Here is a 19,721-nt window from a genome sequence, read left to right on the forward strand (position 1 = left end):
TTATAAATGTAAGAGATCTTTGCGCCACGAAAAATGTTCTTGTATTTGCTCCTGTTCATCTTGTATTTGCATTTCCTCATCCCGATTTGCCTGTTCATATCACGAATCTTTTCTGCACCATACTAAATTTACTCCGATTATTCTTTGCCTCGCCTTATTATGTGGCCCAAGTGACACGTCAGCAATTTCAACGACATTATAAGTGAAGATTTTTTGAATAAAGTTTGCTCCTTAAAACGCGAATGCTTTTTGAAATCTCAGCAAGGTTCTTAGTTTCGTACCGGAATTTTGCAAAATTTGCAATGCTCCTTGCTATTCTACCGATGTTATCCTTCTCGAAAAACTCGTTTTCTTTCTTATTCCATTCGATTCTTCTCTGTTTTCCAGAACAAGCTACATTTATCTTCCCATAACCACTCATCTTCTCTAGAGATTTTTTAGAAACATACCTGCAATATGTGGATCTAATGCAAATTTTACGTGTTACCTTTACCTCAAACATTTGTTATTAAACATTCAAGGCGGGTGTACTTTACCCTTTCTTCTAAAAATTCAATATTTATTCGTGTTTTTAGAAGCGTTCAAAAAAAAAAAAAAAAAAAATCAAAAGAACACGCGAACTTTTTCAAGTTTCTCACGTTATAAAGACTTAATCAGTTATTAAAATAAGCCATTTTTAGGTGAAAATTGCATTTTTTAGACGATTTTCTCACCGAAAAACATTGATGTTTGTACAATTTAACGGGCAAAAAACTTGAATTTGATTAAGCATGAATTTGATGCCGTCACTAAACTTTGATTTACACTCAAAAAACTGGCTTCAGATGTTATTCTAATAAAATTTTATCGAGTTTACTATTGAATATACCTAAAACAAACATCAAAATAGAAACATATAATATAATACACATCCAAAAACATCTAGTTCGGTAAACGAGGAGAATTTAATCTACAGTTTTATGCAGGGTTTTAGTGTGTTTTTAGAATTTTGTATACGTTTTATAGGCTTATATCATCTGAAAAATCATTCTTAAAAGTATAATTTTTTTATATCTTCTTTATGCAGCTTATAAAATGTTATATAACTGCTATGGATATGTATTTTAATGCTATTTTTTCTCCAAACTCTTTACTTTACGGTACTTTATACAGTTTACCCAGCTTATAAGTTAAGTATAAAGTAGTCGCATGCAATGTCTACGCTTCCGTCTTCACGGTTAAACGAATTTATCACTTAAAAAATCACAGATAACGAGATAAAGCGCACTTTTCGCTGGTTTACGCCACTTTTGGATAAAAATATACCGGAAAAAACTCGATTTTTTATGTTTTTTAGAACTAAAGCGTAAAGTTTATTCATAAAATTTTATTTTTTATACGGCGACAATTTATTTATTCACATATTTGCTATGAACTTCGCTGGAGATGTCACGCATCATCTTAGAAAAATCTACGATGATGCGTGACTTTTCTAGCATTATTTTCTGTAAAGGAAAGTGTATAAAAGGTAGAAGGTCATTCCGGATGACGTGTCAAAGGGGGAGATCTTTGATACGTCATCTGAAGTTTAAATTTAATTATATATAGAACCTTTATCGCTTAGGTATTCCCTAAAATCGTTAACTTTATGTAGTAGTAATGAAGTAGAATTATGATCGATCACACTAAGAACACAACACGACACACGAGCATTTATCAAACAATACTTCACGTGATTGTCACACGATAAAAATGGCGCTCGTTTCAAAAAGTTGTCACGAATATCGGAATAAAAGTGAGAAAATGTACGAAAAAGCGAGGAATTTTTTAGAATTTCTTAATGTGGTTATATATTTTTTTATTAATTTAATGGCTTATACAGATACTTTTTAGTGTAATGTAGGTTCGAAGATGACATTCCATTCTCAGGGGAAGTGTTTGAATTTAAATCATGTGACTTCCGGTTTGTATCAGAACTTCGTACATAGTCTGGCCTCCTGCCTCTAAGCTATTTGGTCTCGAATGTCGTCTAGAGATTAAAGAAAGACAGACAGACAAACAGATGGACGACGGGAAATTTATAGGTCTATAATTTTTTAAATTGCAGCTCAATTGGTAAACTTAGGATGATATTTTTAAAATAATAGTGTTGTCGATACTTCAAAAATGCTACATTCTACACATTCAATACCTTCAATTATGCTACATTTTTCTATCTTACTATTCTACTGTTAGTACCTTACTTATGCTTCGACTGTACTTTAAATATGCTATTGTAAATACTTAAATTTCTATGCTTTTAATTATGTTATAACTTTAATGCAAACTTTCCAGTCCTGCACCACTTTAAATACTTTCTATGCCTCAAATACAGCCTACATTTTAATGCTTTTACCACACAAAGATGGGAGATTCTTCTACTTTCACTAGCTTAAAAATGCTGCCATTTAGTGCCGTTAATAAAGGTGTTGTATCGACTTTTCTAGTATTGTTAACACTTTAAAAATACACTACATTTGTATATTTAGTATCACAAATGCGCTGTTTATACGAAAGCTCTCCTCAATCATTCACACGTATTGTAAGTATGCAAATTACGAGTCAACTGACACGATTCACAGTCCACGAAGCCATCACACGGGGAGTAATCCATCACGAATAACAAGTTAAACACTTATTTAGTATTGTACGACGTCACGTGTATTCACAAAGGAACGTTACGAATCGATTGATACTTTATGTTAGTGTCGAAAAGTATAAAAATGACCCTCTTAATCTCGTGTGTTGATGACACTAACATATAAGAGTTCCGGTTGAATTTCTAAAAGAGGTTGAAACCATTCCAAGCGAAAGATTTGGCGCCAATGCCATCGATCGCAAACAACCTTGTGGTTTTGGTTAAGGACAAACCACCTGGATGACGAAAATTCAACGTTTAAATACACACACACAAAAACATTTCCTTTTAAAAAATCCCCCTCTTATGCAAATTAATGCTAAAAATGCATAAATTCTAACCGTGATTTTGCATTATGCTGTAGATTTTTGACACGAGTTGCATCAAAAAATCACTTCTAATTTACATAAATTAAATAAAAAAATTAGCATAATTTAACATAATTTATGCTTACTCTTCGTACTTCCGATGCTATTTTTCTCTTCCTCTTCTCCATTTTGTCTTAAACATAATTGTTTCTACGTGAGAATAATTACTTTTATTTATAAATTGTAATATTTTTAGTCTACAAATTACTATTTTATAATAATTTAAAGATTATATACGTAAATTATTAACGTAATAACTTAAAAAAGTTACGTATCGAATATAGGTAGTATTTTTTTTTGATGTTATAAATGTAAAGCCAATATTAAAAAATAAATCAAATTCACTGAAAATTAGAATTAATTTTTGGAAATTATAACTTGTTGAACCTTAAATTTTCTAATAATAAATTAATTTTAAATTACCAAAAAACATTCTTATAAAATTCCAAATTTCTTCAGATTTTCCAAACAAATTTGCAAAGATTCTTTTCTAATTTCTGAAGCATCATCTAAACATATCGATTTTCCAAAAAATTCTCTTGATTCTTTAGAAAATTTATGATTCTTGAAGGCTGCGAACAGCTTTCAACAACTAAATTTTAAGGAATTTTTAGGATATCCTTTGCATTTTTATAAAATCTTTGCCTACACTTAAGGATCTTAGATGCTTTGTTGCTCTATTGGAGAAGCTGGATAAAGAAGCTGCATTCATGGGTTTATAAGCTAAAATTCTAAAAAAATGCAGTTAAAACTTCAAAAACCTAACTTAGATATATAATTAAATATATATTATTTAATTGTAAGATTATTCTCTAAGATTCTTGTAATTCTTGAAGAATCTAAACATCACCTAGAAGATATCGATTTTCCTGCAATCTCTTGATTCTTTACAAAAATTTATGATTCTTAAAGGTTCCAAAGATCGTAAAAACTCATTTTATAAACAAATTCGACAGAAATCTTTGCAGTTTTTTTAAAAAATTAGAAAATTTTAATTGCTTCGTTGCTGTAAAATCAATTAAAAATGCTGGATGAACGAATCCAATTTAAGGATTTATAAGTTAAAATTCTAAAAAAAGGCGCTTTAAACTTCATAAAAGGCAATCTAGGAATGTAATTAAGTATTAAATAAGTTGTTTAATTGGAAAATAATGAACATCTTTAACTTACAATCAACCATTCGTTAGGCATAATTCAATATTTATGCAGCTTATGTAAGAATGCTTCTATGTTTATGAATAAATCAACAATTCTATCATCGTAAATAATTAAATTCCTTTATTAACTGATATAATAATAAATAATTAACGATAAAACACGATTAATTTTTCATTTATATTCGATTTTATTTAATAACTTATTAAATAATTTATTATCGTTCTCTGATGTAAAGAGAATATGAATAATTGCGGATGTAAATTTAAAACGTAAAAAAATTAATTTTCTCATTTAATTAATATAATATTATAATTTTCAACGAAAAATTAAATATTTTAAATGTCTAATTAAATAACTAAAATATAATTTAATTAAAATTATGTACTGGTTTCAAATTATTTCTTTACGAAATTATGGAATTTATGTGTATTCTAAGCTCGTTTGATTGGAATTTTTACAGATTGGACATAAAAAAATATGCAAAAAATCAAAAATATCTTTTCTCAGAGTGATAGAGTTTATGTATTAGAAAAAAAAGTAGAATTAATCAAATCTGGGGAAGAATTTAAGCTTGGATTAGAGTTAGAAAATAATTCAAAATATTAAAATATATATATAATATCATTCAAAAAAATTGTTTTATTTTATTTTTTAACTTTTCTTACAATTTTCTGCATTTTTATAATTTTTTTACTTAAATAAATTCATTTATATTCGAGATTTCTTCGTTGATATCCAAGTTTACATCGCGCTTAACGTTGAAAAAGTAGTGTAATTTCTTTTTTCAACGTTAAAATTAAACGAATATTAAGTTGTAAAATATAAAGAAGAAAATTTGGAATCATTTTTATAAAATATGAAGTTAAATATTAAAAATGAAATCTTCAAAAAATCGAATCTTTTCTTAAAGAATTGCATCATGCTCCGCACCATTTACAAATGATGCGGAGGATGAAGCGATGGAAAAAAGAAGTATATAAATATTGGAATGATGACAACTAACGATATGAAAAATGATAGAATGTGACTAGGAAATTACAATTTCCTATACAGGTGGATAACAGGAAATGACAGTTGGCTGCATGAAAAGAATCACGTGCAACACTATCACAACCAAACTATTTAATCTGAATCGCATGAAGTGAGTGCTTTTTCATATTTTATCTGTGTGTAAATCTGATATTTTGTGATTGATTAACGAGCAACCTTCAGTTATTCGGCCACCGAATCAATGTGCATTACTCTTACAAAAAGTCGATAGGTGCCAATTCCAATATGGCCACCGTGATCATAAATCTATTCTCGATACACGGCAATAAGAAAAAAAGTATATAAAAATAAGTATATTTTTGTATATTCGGCTGAAGGAAAGTTCTGAAAAACGTATTCGTTGATTGGTGGAGAGGTATTTATATAATCCTCTCAGTGGAAAGGAGGGACATATAAAATTAAACCTGTCTTTCCGCGCCTAGAAGTGTATTTAATTAAGTAGCTTTTTTAGAAGAAGAAGCCAAAATTGGTTCAAATTCAATAAAAATCACTTGTCGTCTTGGCATTCGTTGAACTATCAAGTAATATTTACGCCATTAATCTTAGATACATTCGCTTATCGATCTCTTTCAGTAAAACCACTTAAAAATGGGAGGAAAAAGTAAACCAGAAACATAAATTTTACAAAATAAATGGATAAGTTACTTATCCCAATGTCCCACCTTTCAAATGATTAAAATGTTTTCCACCTTAACAATATAGATACTAGTATCTAGTACATAAATCTAGACAGCTAACAGCTTCTGGTACGCTCTACTTGTTAGAGGATTGAATAAAGTTGATTCCCTGACTTGATATCCCAAGGGTAGGATACACATTTCCTAGTTTAATGTACCTGCTGTGATGAGATGATGTGGACGACTATTCAAAATTCTACCTACTGTCAACTTACACTTTGAAAATCCACTTTACTTCACGCCCACACCGTATATTCCCCTATATTTTATACTCTATATGTGTTTACTTTTTGAAAGTATGTATATGTAATTAAATTTTTAGGATTTTGTTATAAAAGTAATAAATCTTCAGAACAAAACTGAATAAACTAGTGAAGGTTTCGGTTTTATTCGTTTGTTTGTGCGGTTTTTAGAAAATCTTCGTCATGTTTTTGTTTTTTATGTGGTTCTTTTTACTTATGTCTCTTGTTTTAATCATTTTATAGTAAATTTAAAGAATATCTCTTAGACTTATTATTAATTCATGAAGTTTTTGACATGTTTACATTTGAATTTTCTGACTTTTCTTGTTTATATCTCACTTAATTTCACTTATTCTGTGGTGAAATTCTTGTTTTTTCCCTTTGTATTATTTTACTCATTTCTTTACTTCAAACTCGGACATAATCATTTCCAGTTTTTTTTTCAGAGTGGAAATTTTATTTAAAAAAATATTTGCTGTTTTGTAGCAAACCTATTTTCTATTTATTTATTTTTGTTTTCTCTAGTTGTACTCAATTTATTTTCTTTAGTTATCCACTAATATTAATTTTATATTTTTCAATGATACCTATTATTATTTTATAATTACACATAGTTTCCGACTGAACTACCATCTCCTATTACCAATAATACTATTTTCTCATCTGTTTACTGATGGTGTTGCACCTTTTCCAGTCGCACCTAACTTTCTTTACTATTAGTCTATTTTCTCACCTCTTCTACACCTCTTTCACTGCATTTACATCTTTGTGTCAATATTACATCACTTTCCTCACCTCTCAACCTTTATGTGTCGATACTACATTACTTTCCTCACCTTTTAACTGCACCTACAGTACATCTGTTCACTGTTAACTAGTTTTTTTTTTTAAATTTTAGAAATAGGTATTTCATTTTCTTATTTTTCGGTATCATTTATACCTATTTATCGTTTATTTCAGTCATTTCACTGTTTTAATATTAATAAATTAAATATATCAACAGATGGAAATGCATATATTATTTGCCATGATTTGCATTTCCCAGTTAATGGCATTCAATAATTCAGAACTAATTGTCCTTAATTCATAAACATTATAAAGTGTACAAGCTCTTTAATACCTAACGTAGAGCCCTGTTTACTTTAGAAATTATGCACTGTAACGTTGAGATAATGTACAGAGTACATACTTTACAAATGTAAACAATACGTCTAGTAATACTTTGCTTACTTAACTAATAAATTTAGTTATTCTAGAATTAGTAATTTTGAGAATTTAACTGAATATAGGATTTATAACGTGAAATAAAACTTAATTAAATATATTTAAATTGTTTAAATTTAATTTTTTTTCGATAATAAGGTTAGAGAAACTTCATTTCTCTAGTTTAATACCATTAAAATGTATTTAAATCAGTATTTATAATTAAAATTATGTAAAGTACACGCATCTAACTGTCATAAATTGTTAGAAAGAGCAATTTTGTGAACAGTAAATGCATTTTTATATTTTATTTCGTATACGAAATCACTTCGAAGCCGTTTTAAAGATTTATATCTTTTATACTCTCGCATTTTTTAATTATTTTAAAGCAAAATTGATAAGTTGTTTCAGGTACTATATTTAAACCTGTGTCGTAAAGATTTATGATTTATGTTGTACGTTCAAGCGACATATCGTAGGAATTATTCATATAGAGAGATTGAATTACTAATCTTCTGGCTTAGGTAAGGACAAAAAATTTATAGGCGTGGCTGCTTCGTATGAGGAATAAGGTATCTTAACGCTTAACGTGGTGTTGAATTTATAGGGCATTATTTCCGCATGCAATACTTTGGTTAATGGTTTGTTAGTGATCAATGAAAATTGATAAAACAGTAAGCGGCACTTGTTTATATTGAGAATAAATATAGTAAAAGACATTCATGTATTGGTGATAAATGTAGTAAGCAGCACTGTTACTTCAGTAATGAATGTAGTAAGCAGCACTGTTCACTAGTGACGAATATAGTAAGCAGCACTGTTATTTCACTACTGGATCAATGTAGCAAACAGCAGTGATGCCGAATACAGTAAGCAGCATTGTACAGTACTGTACTGTGCTGTGTCTGAGCTGTTAGTGAATACAGTAAGCTGCAGTGATTCCTTTACTAGTGGTGAATGTAGTAAGCAGCTTCTATACCTTATTAAAATTAATAACGAGCAATACAAATACTCTATTATTTATTACTAATTTAATAAATTTACAAATAATATTTAAATACTCTATTATTTTAACTCAATTTATCTTCAGCGGGAATTTTGCAAAATAATATTTTAATTATTATTGTTAAAATAAATTATTAAAAGACTTTATTAGTGAATTAAATAATTAAAATTTTCTTCACAAAGAAAAAAATATACTTTAATAAACACCACCGAAGCTAGAAGGGAAAATTAAAAGCGAGTACTTTTAAACATTAATATGTAAAAATAAAATAAAACATTTTTAATTTAATATCTTACGAATAAAATTTCATTTTATTTCTAAAAAGAAAATAAATAACGATTTAATTGTAAACTTGAAAAATTCACAAAATAATTCAATTATTATTAATTATTTAATAAGTAAATTTTTAAAAAGTGCTATTGTATTATTTTATTCATTATTAAAAATAAAAGTCTTGCCCAATAAAGATTTATTTATTCTTCTATACATGGCTTACACAGATAACGTGTCTCAAACATATCCTACTGCATATACAAAGCTTATTTTTTATTATATTATAAATTTTACAAGACAAAAGCTTTAAAAGTATATATTCTAAATTATCCTTATGTTATATAAGAAACTAAGGATTTAAAAGAAAAACTATTTCAGTTCTTCTGATTGATAAATTCGTCTTGCATTTATAGAATTATGAGAAAAGACATGTCTGGTTTCCTTCCATCAAACAAAATAAACTATAAAACAAAGATAAATGGATTCTGATAGTAAATGTAAAATATAAAAGCTCTATTTTTTGACAGAAAAGTTAGTTTCTAAAATCTTCTTTTTTATAGATACAAGAGAATAAATTTAACTCATTAAATATTTTATATTTAGATAATAAATCAGAAAATATTGATTATATTATGCGGATAATCATCTTTTGTTAATAATATATCATAATTTTATTGAAAAAACAAGTTAAATTTTTAATTTGAAATTTTTCAGTTCGTCATTTAGAATCACATTTGGAGCACTTTATAAATCGAACAATACTTTCAGCTAATTGGCTAGAATTTCAAAATACGGTTTTGAATTGTAGCCAATAAGCTGAAAGTAATTGAAAAAACTTTTAATCTTTTTCAGATTCTAGCCAATGACGGGTAAAGCATTTTTTAAACTATTTTATTTTTCCAAAAAAGTTTAATATAACCTAATTTTTAATTCCTATTTTCAAAAATTCGAATTTTTTAATATCTGTTGAACGGTAGTTTAAAATTTTTGCTGGTTTTTCTGGATGAAATTTTGCCTAATGACGTGTAGAATATATGCAGAAATATAAATTGTTAGAGCTGTCTGGAAGATTAAAAGTAGCTTTAATGGTTCCTGTTTTTTCATCAAACTTATTGTAGATATTAAAATCAATATATTAAGCGCGTGTAAAATATCTAGTAGCAATTTCGACCATGTTTATCACCGAAAAAGTTATATTTTTAAACATTTTTTGAAGCATTCTTAAAATATTGAGGCTTTCGAAGATCAACTGTGGTGTATTTAAGCATTGTTGATGTACTAATTTAATTATTTTTATTGATATAAGGCATGTATTAAGGTATTTTTGGAGATCCATACAAGTTTATCGTCTTTGTCTTTGAATTCGGCACACATAATTACTTCTTTAAGTGTCTTACAATTCAGAAATTAATATTAAAAAATCATAAAATATTTATTTTTATAATTGTTAAAATGGTCTCTATTGCTTCGGAGCGAAAATCTTTATCATGTTTTTCAATTATCGAAAATATTTGTACAAACAGTTGCTAAGAAATACCATTTCAGTAATGAAATTAACAGGAGTATGAGGAATAAAATCAGTGATGCAATAAATCGAATTATATTTTATTAATATTTGTATATTTTTTTATCCGTAATAAATTATATTTAAAAAATCATTAATTATAATAATAAGTCAAATAAAATTATCACGTGTTTCTGCTTCGTGAAGTGATGTGTAACTGTCACGTTTTTTACCATTTGTTTTATTTTAAATTAAATTTAATTTAAAGGAATTATTGTATTTTAGATCTATTTAGGTTTTCTAACTTCGTTCTTTCAATAAAAAGTAGTTTTTTTTTTTTTTAATTTAAGTGAGAAAAAGTTGTCCAATGTTCAACTTCTCACCAGTGTAATGAAATTTGAGACGATGTTAAGAGGTCAAGGAGGGTTGTTTCTTACAACAAATTCAGTTAGGATTGTTTACTTAATGATAGACTTTGCGTCAGATGGTTGCACTTATTCTATGATAATCGAGTTTTTTTTTTTAAGAGGGAGTTTTATATACTGTATATAAATCTCAATTTACTATCTACAACAGCAGCAATAATTTGGTACGAGTATGTGTTAAAATGAATGTCTTTCTATTTTAGGAAGTCGAGCATTGATCCATTGAGTTGCTTAGCTTCACAGATACTAACACATTAATTGAATTCTTTGCTAACAGATTGCATTGTCATACTCAGAAATATTGGCAAGGTTACTCACATTTTTCTAAATTTAATAATAGTTTCAAGGACATTGTTGCTCGCCGTTTTCTAAGAAAATTTGTTGTTTGAATAAATTTATTTTATTCTGTAGTTTTGTATCATATTAATTTATCAATACATCCATCGACAAAGAATCTATGTCTACAGCTACGTATGTAAATTATTACAGTTGTGTCCGGATCGTGTGTCAAGCAATGACACCAGAATGTCTTAAATTGCTACCTCAGTGATCTATAAAAAGGTCCGATGTGCCTGTTGTTTAAAGGTTTTCAAACACTAGGCACGAATACGGTGCGCCAGTATTCGAAGAACTACAGGCACACCTAGCAACTGTGAAAGAGTCCTCATCATCGAGAGAAGCAGAATGGCTGTTTTGTCGAAAGTCTTATTACAAAACCCTGTCACTTTCTGTACCACTGGCAAACGACTAGTAGAGGCAAATTTGCATACCCAGCAACCTCTATGCGTCACTCCATTAGCACCCCAACATTCACGCGTTCTTTGAATGGCGAAGACCACCGGTGAACACTTCAATTCCGACTTTAGTGCTGAGCGGTACATTGCCTTCACTGTTAGTTTCCTGTTTGCTGTTCTGGGAACCACCTCATGTGGAAGCCTAGTAGTCACTCCTGATTGTAGTCACAGACTACTAGTGTCAATCCTAATGGCACAAAGAACAATGACGGCACACGGGGTACTGTACGTTCAGAAAATTCTTTTACAACAGGGCTGCAAACAGCAGTTTTCCAGCAAGTTAATGATCAGACACGCAACCGGAATTTCCCAGGAATGTCTCCATTACGCTGTCACACATCCTTGAATGCTCCATCTCCGGATTTGTTGATCACCGAGCATTTATCGAACCAAATGTGCATTATCTTCAATTATCTAATAGTGTGAGGAATCGCCCTATGAATAATATACAATAGAATTACAGTTTATAGTAATTTTTCACTCTTTTCTACTCAGATTTACTAGTTTTATTACGGCAAAAATGAAGAAACTTACATAATAACGAAATTTTTATGTTAAATTACGTTTTCCGTGCTATTTAAGCTATTTTCTTTAATAAAGTAAGATGTGACTGATTCTGAATTATACATTTTATGTAAATTTGTTAACATTATTGCTATTTATACACTAATAATGCCAAAGAATATGTATGCTACATACGTTTTTGTGTTATTACATACCAATTATACACAAGATGAAGCAGTCACTACAGTAATTTTATGATTACGGTTTTTATTCAATTTAAGACTGAATTTTTCTTTCTTAAAGTGTATTTTCCCTTTGGTTATGACATTTTTTTGATTGAATTTCCACTTTTGTTTTATGTAGACAGTATTTTAGAATTGTTTTATTTTTCTCACCATTATTTAATTTTTATAAATCTAGTAAATTAGTTGAAATACCCGTCTTCGGTCGGGAAAATGATATAAGTAAAGGCAATATAGGTATTTGTATAAAAATGTATATATCGAGAAAGTACTTATATTAAAAGAGATCCGACCGGAAACAATCTTAAATCGAAATTTACGCTAAATATATTATATAGCCTGAGAAAGATTAAGACATTTTTGAGGAGACGGACAGACAGACGTGAATTGGAAAGTAGTCTATATCCTTCCAGGACTATCCTAAATATATGTACAAAGTTCATGGAAATCGGTTGAAGTGATATTGGAACAAAAGGACAGACAGGCGTGAATTCAATTATATACTGTATACATAGATACGTTATGAATATGGAAACAGTTTATACACGTGGGATTATTATGACTTTTCTGCAATTCTTAAGAAAAAATAAATATTTCAGCAACTAATTTGATGCTGTAACAGTACCATTAAAACTGTAGCACCATTATTAAGTTACTCCGTAATAATTCATTCGACTTTATAGAGTCGTTAACCAATTTATTGGATAATTACTGAAAAAATTACGAATTTACAAAGAAAAAACGGCGTATAAATCAATTCTGCTTAAATAAATCGATTTTTATCGTTCAAAGCTTTAATAATTACTTTGTTACTATAGCAGTAAGCTCCTTAAGAACGAAGCAATTACTGTGTAACGAACGGATCTACAGAAACTGTTTGTGTGTTATTCACAATTTCCGATATCTTCTCGGCAAAAAAGAAAGTAAACAAATAAATAAAATTGATTTTTAATTATCAACAATAAAACTTGATTGGGTTTTACTTACTTTTAACTCGATTAATTTTAATTAAATAGAAAAATGTTATCTCACGATACAACTAAAAGAAAAGTTTCTTCATTAACTTCACCATTAACTTTAACATACAGAAAGAAAAGATTGATAATAAATTAAATTTTCTATTTTTAACAAGGTAAAAATTACTTTTACTCATTGATTTTGAATGCTGAAGAAATGTTAAACCGTGCGTAATCCGAAAGTAATATCCTTTCATTTATTGACAGATTTTTGGTTAATTTTGTTAACAAAGCAGTACTTAACCTCTCGAACCGCGTAACGAACTTCTCGACTTACACTCATTACCTAAAGATATCGAGATGTTACCAACGTAACAAGCGAAAATTTTAATTAAAACTCAAATAACGTGTTGAACTTCATCGATTTAACCAAGCAAAATTTTAATATTTTCCTTTTCTTTTAATTTTTTGATCCAAGGATTAAATTTAAATCGAAGCAAAGGGGGAAGGGGTGTAAAAATAAGAGATCCTATTTTTTTTATTTACTATTACAGAGTTAAAACGATTGAATTCTGTATGTAGTAATTACTTGGCAAAGTTGCCAAAGACAAACATAGGATTTAGCAACATTAATATCGAGAGAAGTCGGGATTAAAATGATTTTAAAACTAGTTTTAGTTGTGTTAAGTGTGTGTAGAGGTGCTCTGCTGGTCACGTGATCCGACTGCAAGTTAATCTCTAGTGTCAACATTGAAGTAGACGAGTGGCTAGTCTTTTATTTCCATATCTCACACTGGTTAGAATCGTTCCAGTTGTGTCAATAGTACACCCTTACCTTCTTTTCTCACTTTACAATTTGTTCTTTTTAGAAAAAAATCCAAACAGAAAAAGTGAAAAATACTTCATTTTTCTCTTAAAGATAAATTTTTTATCTTTGACGTAATTAAGATTCACTTGTTTCTTCTAAACACGAAACGAATTTCAGATGGCTTCATTCTTTAAAAATAATCAAATAATTGGCCTCATATACTAAGAAAATTCAGGAAATTATTTTTGACATCCAAAAACTCTTCTAATTTATAAATTTTAATTAAAAATTATACATGGACCACTCGTATAGGCCAAATTTTTGGATGTCCTTAACGATTCTAAAGCTACGTTACTACTTTATAAATTACAAATTTAGCAACAAATTAGTTGTAAAAATAGAATAATAATATGTGAAATAGTCACTAAACCACCTTTTAAATCAGTAAAAAGCTAATAATTCTGATTTCGAAGTTATAATTAAATTACATATGTTTATAGTTTGACAAGTATCCATTATTTTTTCATTAATTTGTATTCATTTGAGTTATCGTCGAGCTATATTAGAATATTTAAATTAAACGCTTGGTGTGGAAACAATCAGATTTTCTCTATAATATATATTAGAAGGCATTTAAGAGCAAATTCTACATTAATTTCCGTTTCCGGTAAAGGGTTGCTCTGAAAGTGATTAGATCTCATCGTTGCAAGATATAAAATTTGCTGCTGTGTTTTAAACATATTTTCACTTATAAGAATATATTCTACATTCGACTACTGATTACTTAATTAGTTACACTTGCATTTCTTTTATCACAGGAAACACTTCCCACCGTTCAGTTTTTTTTTTCTATAGAAACAAATGCACCTGTATACTCTTTTATACATATAAGCCATCTGTGAAACATCTACATAAACACCCCCATGTTTGCACACACATACACAATAACCTCTACAAACCTATAAACTTGCAGAATTACACAAATATCTTCACATTATACATAAACTTCCTTTACCTGTAGTTTTGGGCGTACATAAATTAAGTTACAAGCATAAATGCGCGACGCTACGGAATTTCTTTATCTTCCTGAAATTAAGATTTGTTGTCGTGAACCCGATCAACGAACCGACAAGAAAGTTAACTCCATTCGTTTAATGGACTTAATCCCACGTGAATGGATCGAATAACATCATGCTCTCGATTTTCAGCGCATTGTATAGAAAAGTTCGGTTGGAATTCAAGTTTATATATTAATTCTAACCAGATCAATTCTAGAGTATTAAGAAATCTTCAGTTCTTACAACTAATTCTAAACTAATCACTTCTGAATCTCGATTAATCCTAGCTCTTACAACCTTATCACTTGTAAGGTAATATTTTGTTTTTGTAAGTATTATGGGGCATAAAACTATAAATACAATCTACAAAATAAAATGCCCATACGAATTCTCATATATTTGACACATCATTTAAGACACGAAGTAATAATACGCTAATTTTGCACTTAAAAAATGAAAAAAAAAACAATTTTGCGAGTCTTTACAAATAGCCATTTGTAGTCGGCGAATAAATAATATTAAACAAAAAACAGACAGTATATATAAGAAAGTGGAAAAGTATTTTTGCTCTGATTGCCAGGCTCCACTCTGCTACCTTTTGTTCTTTCAGCCATTGACTCATATCGAATAAAGCAGTAGAAAATGCTAATTTCTCTTAAATATCTTCTACTTTTAGTTGTTTTTATCTCAAACTGTTTTTTAACAATTATACTTTAATTGAGTTAGAGCTAGTTTAAATGTATATAACGAAACACCTGTATAAAAATACTAATTTATATAATTTCTTTACAGCTTCTTTGATAAATCTACACAGCAATATCAACAAAAATGACGGACTCAACAACTAGACTATTCTCTGACATCAAATCGACTCAGTCGTGGTTACAAGTGAATGACACTGCGTCTCCGGTTAACATCACCCTGTTTGACATGTTGAACCTTTCTAACACTACCGATAACAACACGGGAGATGATTTAGTTAGAAGAAGAAGTACGGCAGAGATCATCATATACGGATTTGTTGCAGGATTGTTGAGTCTGTCCACAGTCTTGGGCAACGTCATGGTCATGATATCTTTCAAGATGGACAAGCAGTTGCAGACCATCAGTAACTACTTCTTACTTAGTTTAGCAATAGCGGACTTCTCGATAGGGCTCATTTCTATGCCCCTGTTCACTTTGTACATTTTATACGAAAGATGGCCACTGGGACCATTCATTTGTGACACATGGCTAGCTATTGACTACCTCATTAGCAATGCATCTGTTCTTAACTTGTTGATCATTAGTTTCGACAGGTACTTTTCCGTGACGAGACCTTTAACGTATAGAGCTAAAAGGACAACTAAAAGAGCAGCTTTTATGATAGCTTCTGCTTGGGTCATAAGTTTGGCACTTTGGCCCCCGTGGATATATGCTTGGCCTTATATTGAAGGTTCCAGAAAAGTTAAAGCAGGTATGTGCTACATACAATTTCTAGAAACGAACCCTTTCGTTACTTTTGGTACTGCTATAGCAGCCTTTTATGTACCCGTTACTGTTATGTGTGCTTTATATTATAAAATTTGGCAAGAGACAGAAAAGAGGAAAAAGGAGTTAACTCATCTTCAAGCTGGGAAAAAAGAGGGAAGCAAAAACTCTACCTCTAGCGACGACCCCCAAGAGGAGGAGGAAAAAAAGAAAAGAAGTTATTCGTGTGTGCCAGATGATACCACTTATGTACCAACGTCATTATATGTACCGAATGTACAGAAGTCACGTACGCAACGTTTAAAGGAGAGACTTTTCAATTTGTGTCGTTTGGATAAAGACACGGATGGTGGAGAGGAAGATAGCACCAGTCACGGTTCTCAAGGTGCCATAACACCCGCTTCTGTAGAAACGCCTATTCAGTCTTCTTCCAGAACTACTTCCATTACTTTCAAACCCGAACAGATACACACCATCAAACGAGCGGATGCTGTAGCACTGGAAGACCGAAACGGCCCTAGAAGGCCTGATTCGGTGCCATCTACATCAAGAGCACCTCCGCATTCCATCTCTTCAGATTCAGTGTATACGGTGCTGATCCGACTTCCTCAACAGCCTTGTGCGGGTGAAGAAGAGTCGCCAGCATCCATCAAAATGATCTTAGAGGAGGAAGACACTGTAGCGGAAACAAAAATGCAACCTACAAAGAGATCAGAAAGCTCTGGAGGAATCAGCAAACACACGGAACCACATTCTAGACAAGGTTCATTAAGATTACGAGAATCTGCCATAGAGACATTGAGACTACCACTCAACGCCAAATTGGTACATAAGCAAATGGCTAAACATCGCGGACCAAAGAAGAAAAGAAAACAACAAGAGCGTAAGCAAGAGAAAAAAGCAGCCAAGACTCTGAGTGCCATTCTGTTTGCATTCATTTTAACATGGACACCTTACAACGTCTTGGTACTTGTGAAAACCATAATTAAGTGTGAAGAATGTATATCTGACACATTATGGAATTTCGCTTATTATCTTTGTTACATTAACAGTACGGTTAATCCGCTCTGCTATGCACTTTGCAATGCAAATTTCAGAAGGACTTATATTCGAATTCTTTCTTGTAAATGGCACAATGAGCGAAGACATCTTGCTAATCATGGTTATTTTAGCTGAGTAAGACGTTTTCATCAAATTAGAAAAATTTTCTTATTAATTAATAATATATATGTCTATATGTTCGAATGTAAGCACTGTGTGTTAGTAATAGCGGGTACAATAGAGCGTAAACACAATCATCTATGATGCATCTATCGTCATTTTTAACTATTTATTTTTTTTCTTAAAAATCACAAAAACCAACATTTCTTTCGCTAATTTTCAAAATTTATATTCACATTATGCAAAAAATTACAGTGATAAGTGCGTAAAACTATAGCACCATACTCAAGGATGTGTTCTTTTTTGGACTCAAAAATTTACAATAAATTGCGGTTCACACGGTGCGATTTTCGTTGCCGCAACATAAACGGTAAAATCAGCAACGAAGCCGAACTTATTCGAAATTTCGACGTGGTTCAGAACGGCAAATTTATGTTTAACGCAGATTGTTCGGCTTCTCTGCTTGTCGGTTGCACAGAAATTGCATCGCGTGAAACGAACTTAACGGTTGCAGGAGGACAAAAATCGGCATCTAGAGTTAAAAAAATGGTGCGAAATTGTAGCAAAATTCACGGAAATTTTGCTACATTGCTATATTCTTAATCGATAGTTGTGTGTTACGTGTACGTATCGCGATTACAACTTTTAAAAACTCGAAGGAATGCTCACTTAATATGAAAAATATCCCCTCGTTTTATGAGTTAAAATATCAAATTTACTGAATAATTTATTTTTTAAAAAACAGTATATTTACATTGCTTGTATCAGTATTAGAATTATAGAAAAATGTTTAAGTTTACGTTTTTAAAATCCACTTTTCCAAAAAGTTTCGTTAATATGTTGTACAATTTTATAAATTCAAAATGTTTACAGTTAATATTTTTTAGAACAAAGGAAACTACGTGAATATTAGTCAAATTATACTATTATTATAATATGTAAAATATATATATATATATATTTATTTATTTATTCTTTGTTTTATTGGAAGCATTTGCATGTGTTCCTCGAGTGCACAAACGTAAAAAAAAACAAAAAAATTAGAAAAAATTAAATGAATGTTATCTAACTATGTGCAGTTTTATGGTGCATAATTTATAAGACATACAATTTGAAATTTTTACAAGCGAACAACGTTAAATAAGGGGAAAATATTTATAAAAAACACAATAAAAGTCGTGTATTTATTTAAATTAAAATCGAAAATAAGAATTAAAAAATAAATAAAAACATTTTTAGAGCTGAAGCAAAGTATATGAATTTTTACTAAATAACAATTTCTACTTTTGCCACCATTTTTTGCCTTCAACAAAGGCAATTATATATCTATATATCAGAAGGGACCAGGCCTCCCCTAAGCATACATACATATATATAAATTTAAAAAAAAATTATTAAAAATTTGTTTATTTTAATTCTAAAAAATCTGAACTTTTGTTAAAAGCAGCAACATTAATTAATTTTTTTAAATTTCGTTCGGGGGAGACAAAGCTCAAGACTGTTGCAACAGTCAACTTTTGATAAATAATATAAAAAGAATAATAATAAAGAAACTAATAATAATTTTTTAAAAATAAAATCTTATGCAAATATGCCTCTATATATATATATAAATTTAAAAAAATGTGACATTATTCTTTTAAAAAATTAAATTAAAAGAATAATAAAATACCGAGCTTTTTAATTCTATCAAAGTTGCACTAGTTGATATATAAAAGAAATCGTAATAATAATAATAATTTGTACATTTTTGTAGTGTTTACTGTGTGATGTCTCCATGAAATATTTATTGTATTTAAATTATGGAAAAAAACACTATATATAATTATATATAAATGGTAATTTTGAAAATTGTACAAAGGATTATTACATGAAAATCACATATAAATATTTAGTTCTTGTTATTTAAATAAATATTTACATTTTGTGATGTGCCAAGTTATAATTAAGAGAGAAAAAATGTGTCAAAATAATGGAAAAAATTCTAAAATATACTTGTAATTACTTTAAAAATGGACGAATTTTTTTGTGTTTTTAGAATAATTCTTCTTTGTTCGTGTATTTTATTATTAATTTTTTTAATAGAAATATTTAATTTCTTAATAAATCCAAGTTTGTGAATAGAACAATTATTTGAATGGTAATTAAAAAGAATGTATATATATA

General features: G+C 29.4%; 1 protein-coding gene across 5 annotated transcripts in view; it reads left to right on the forward strand.

Annotated features, from left to right (window-relative positions):
• mAChR-A (muscarinic Acetylcholine Receptor, A-type) overlaps positions 1 to 19,721 on the forward strand; it is a 117,183-nt gene extending 97,462 nt beyond the window's left edge. For 4 of the 5 annotated variants that reach the window (XM_067266041.1, XM_067266048.1, XM_067266063.1 and 1 more), the window contains one exon: positions 15,717 to 19,721. In XM_067266041.1, coding sequence (XP_067122142.1) covers positions 15,753 to 17,570 — 1,818 coding nt within the window. In that variant the 5' untranslated portion in view covers positions 15,717 to 15,752 and the 3' untranslated portion in view covers positions 17,571 to 19,721. Of the gene's footprint in view, positions 1 to 5,073; positions 5,324 to 15,716 lie in introns of those variants that run through there. The other variant, XM_067266052.1, reaches the window with a different exon arrangement.

Source organism: Centruroides vittatus, unplaced genomic scaffold (assembly GCF_030686945.1).
Source record: "Centruroides vittatus isolate TY-2023 unplaced genomic scaffold, ASM3068694v2 contig_1051, whole genome shotgun sequence".
In the NCBI taxonomy this organism is placed as follows: Eukaryota; Metazoa; Arthropoda; class Arachnida; order Scorpiones; family Buthidae; genus Centruroides; species Centruroides vittatus.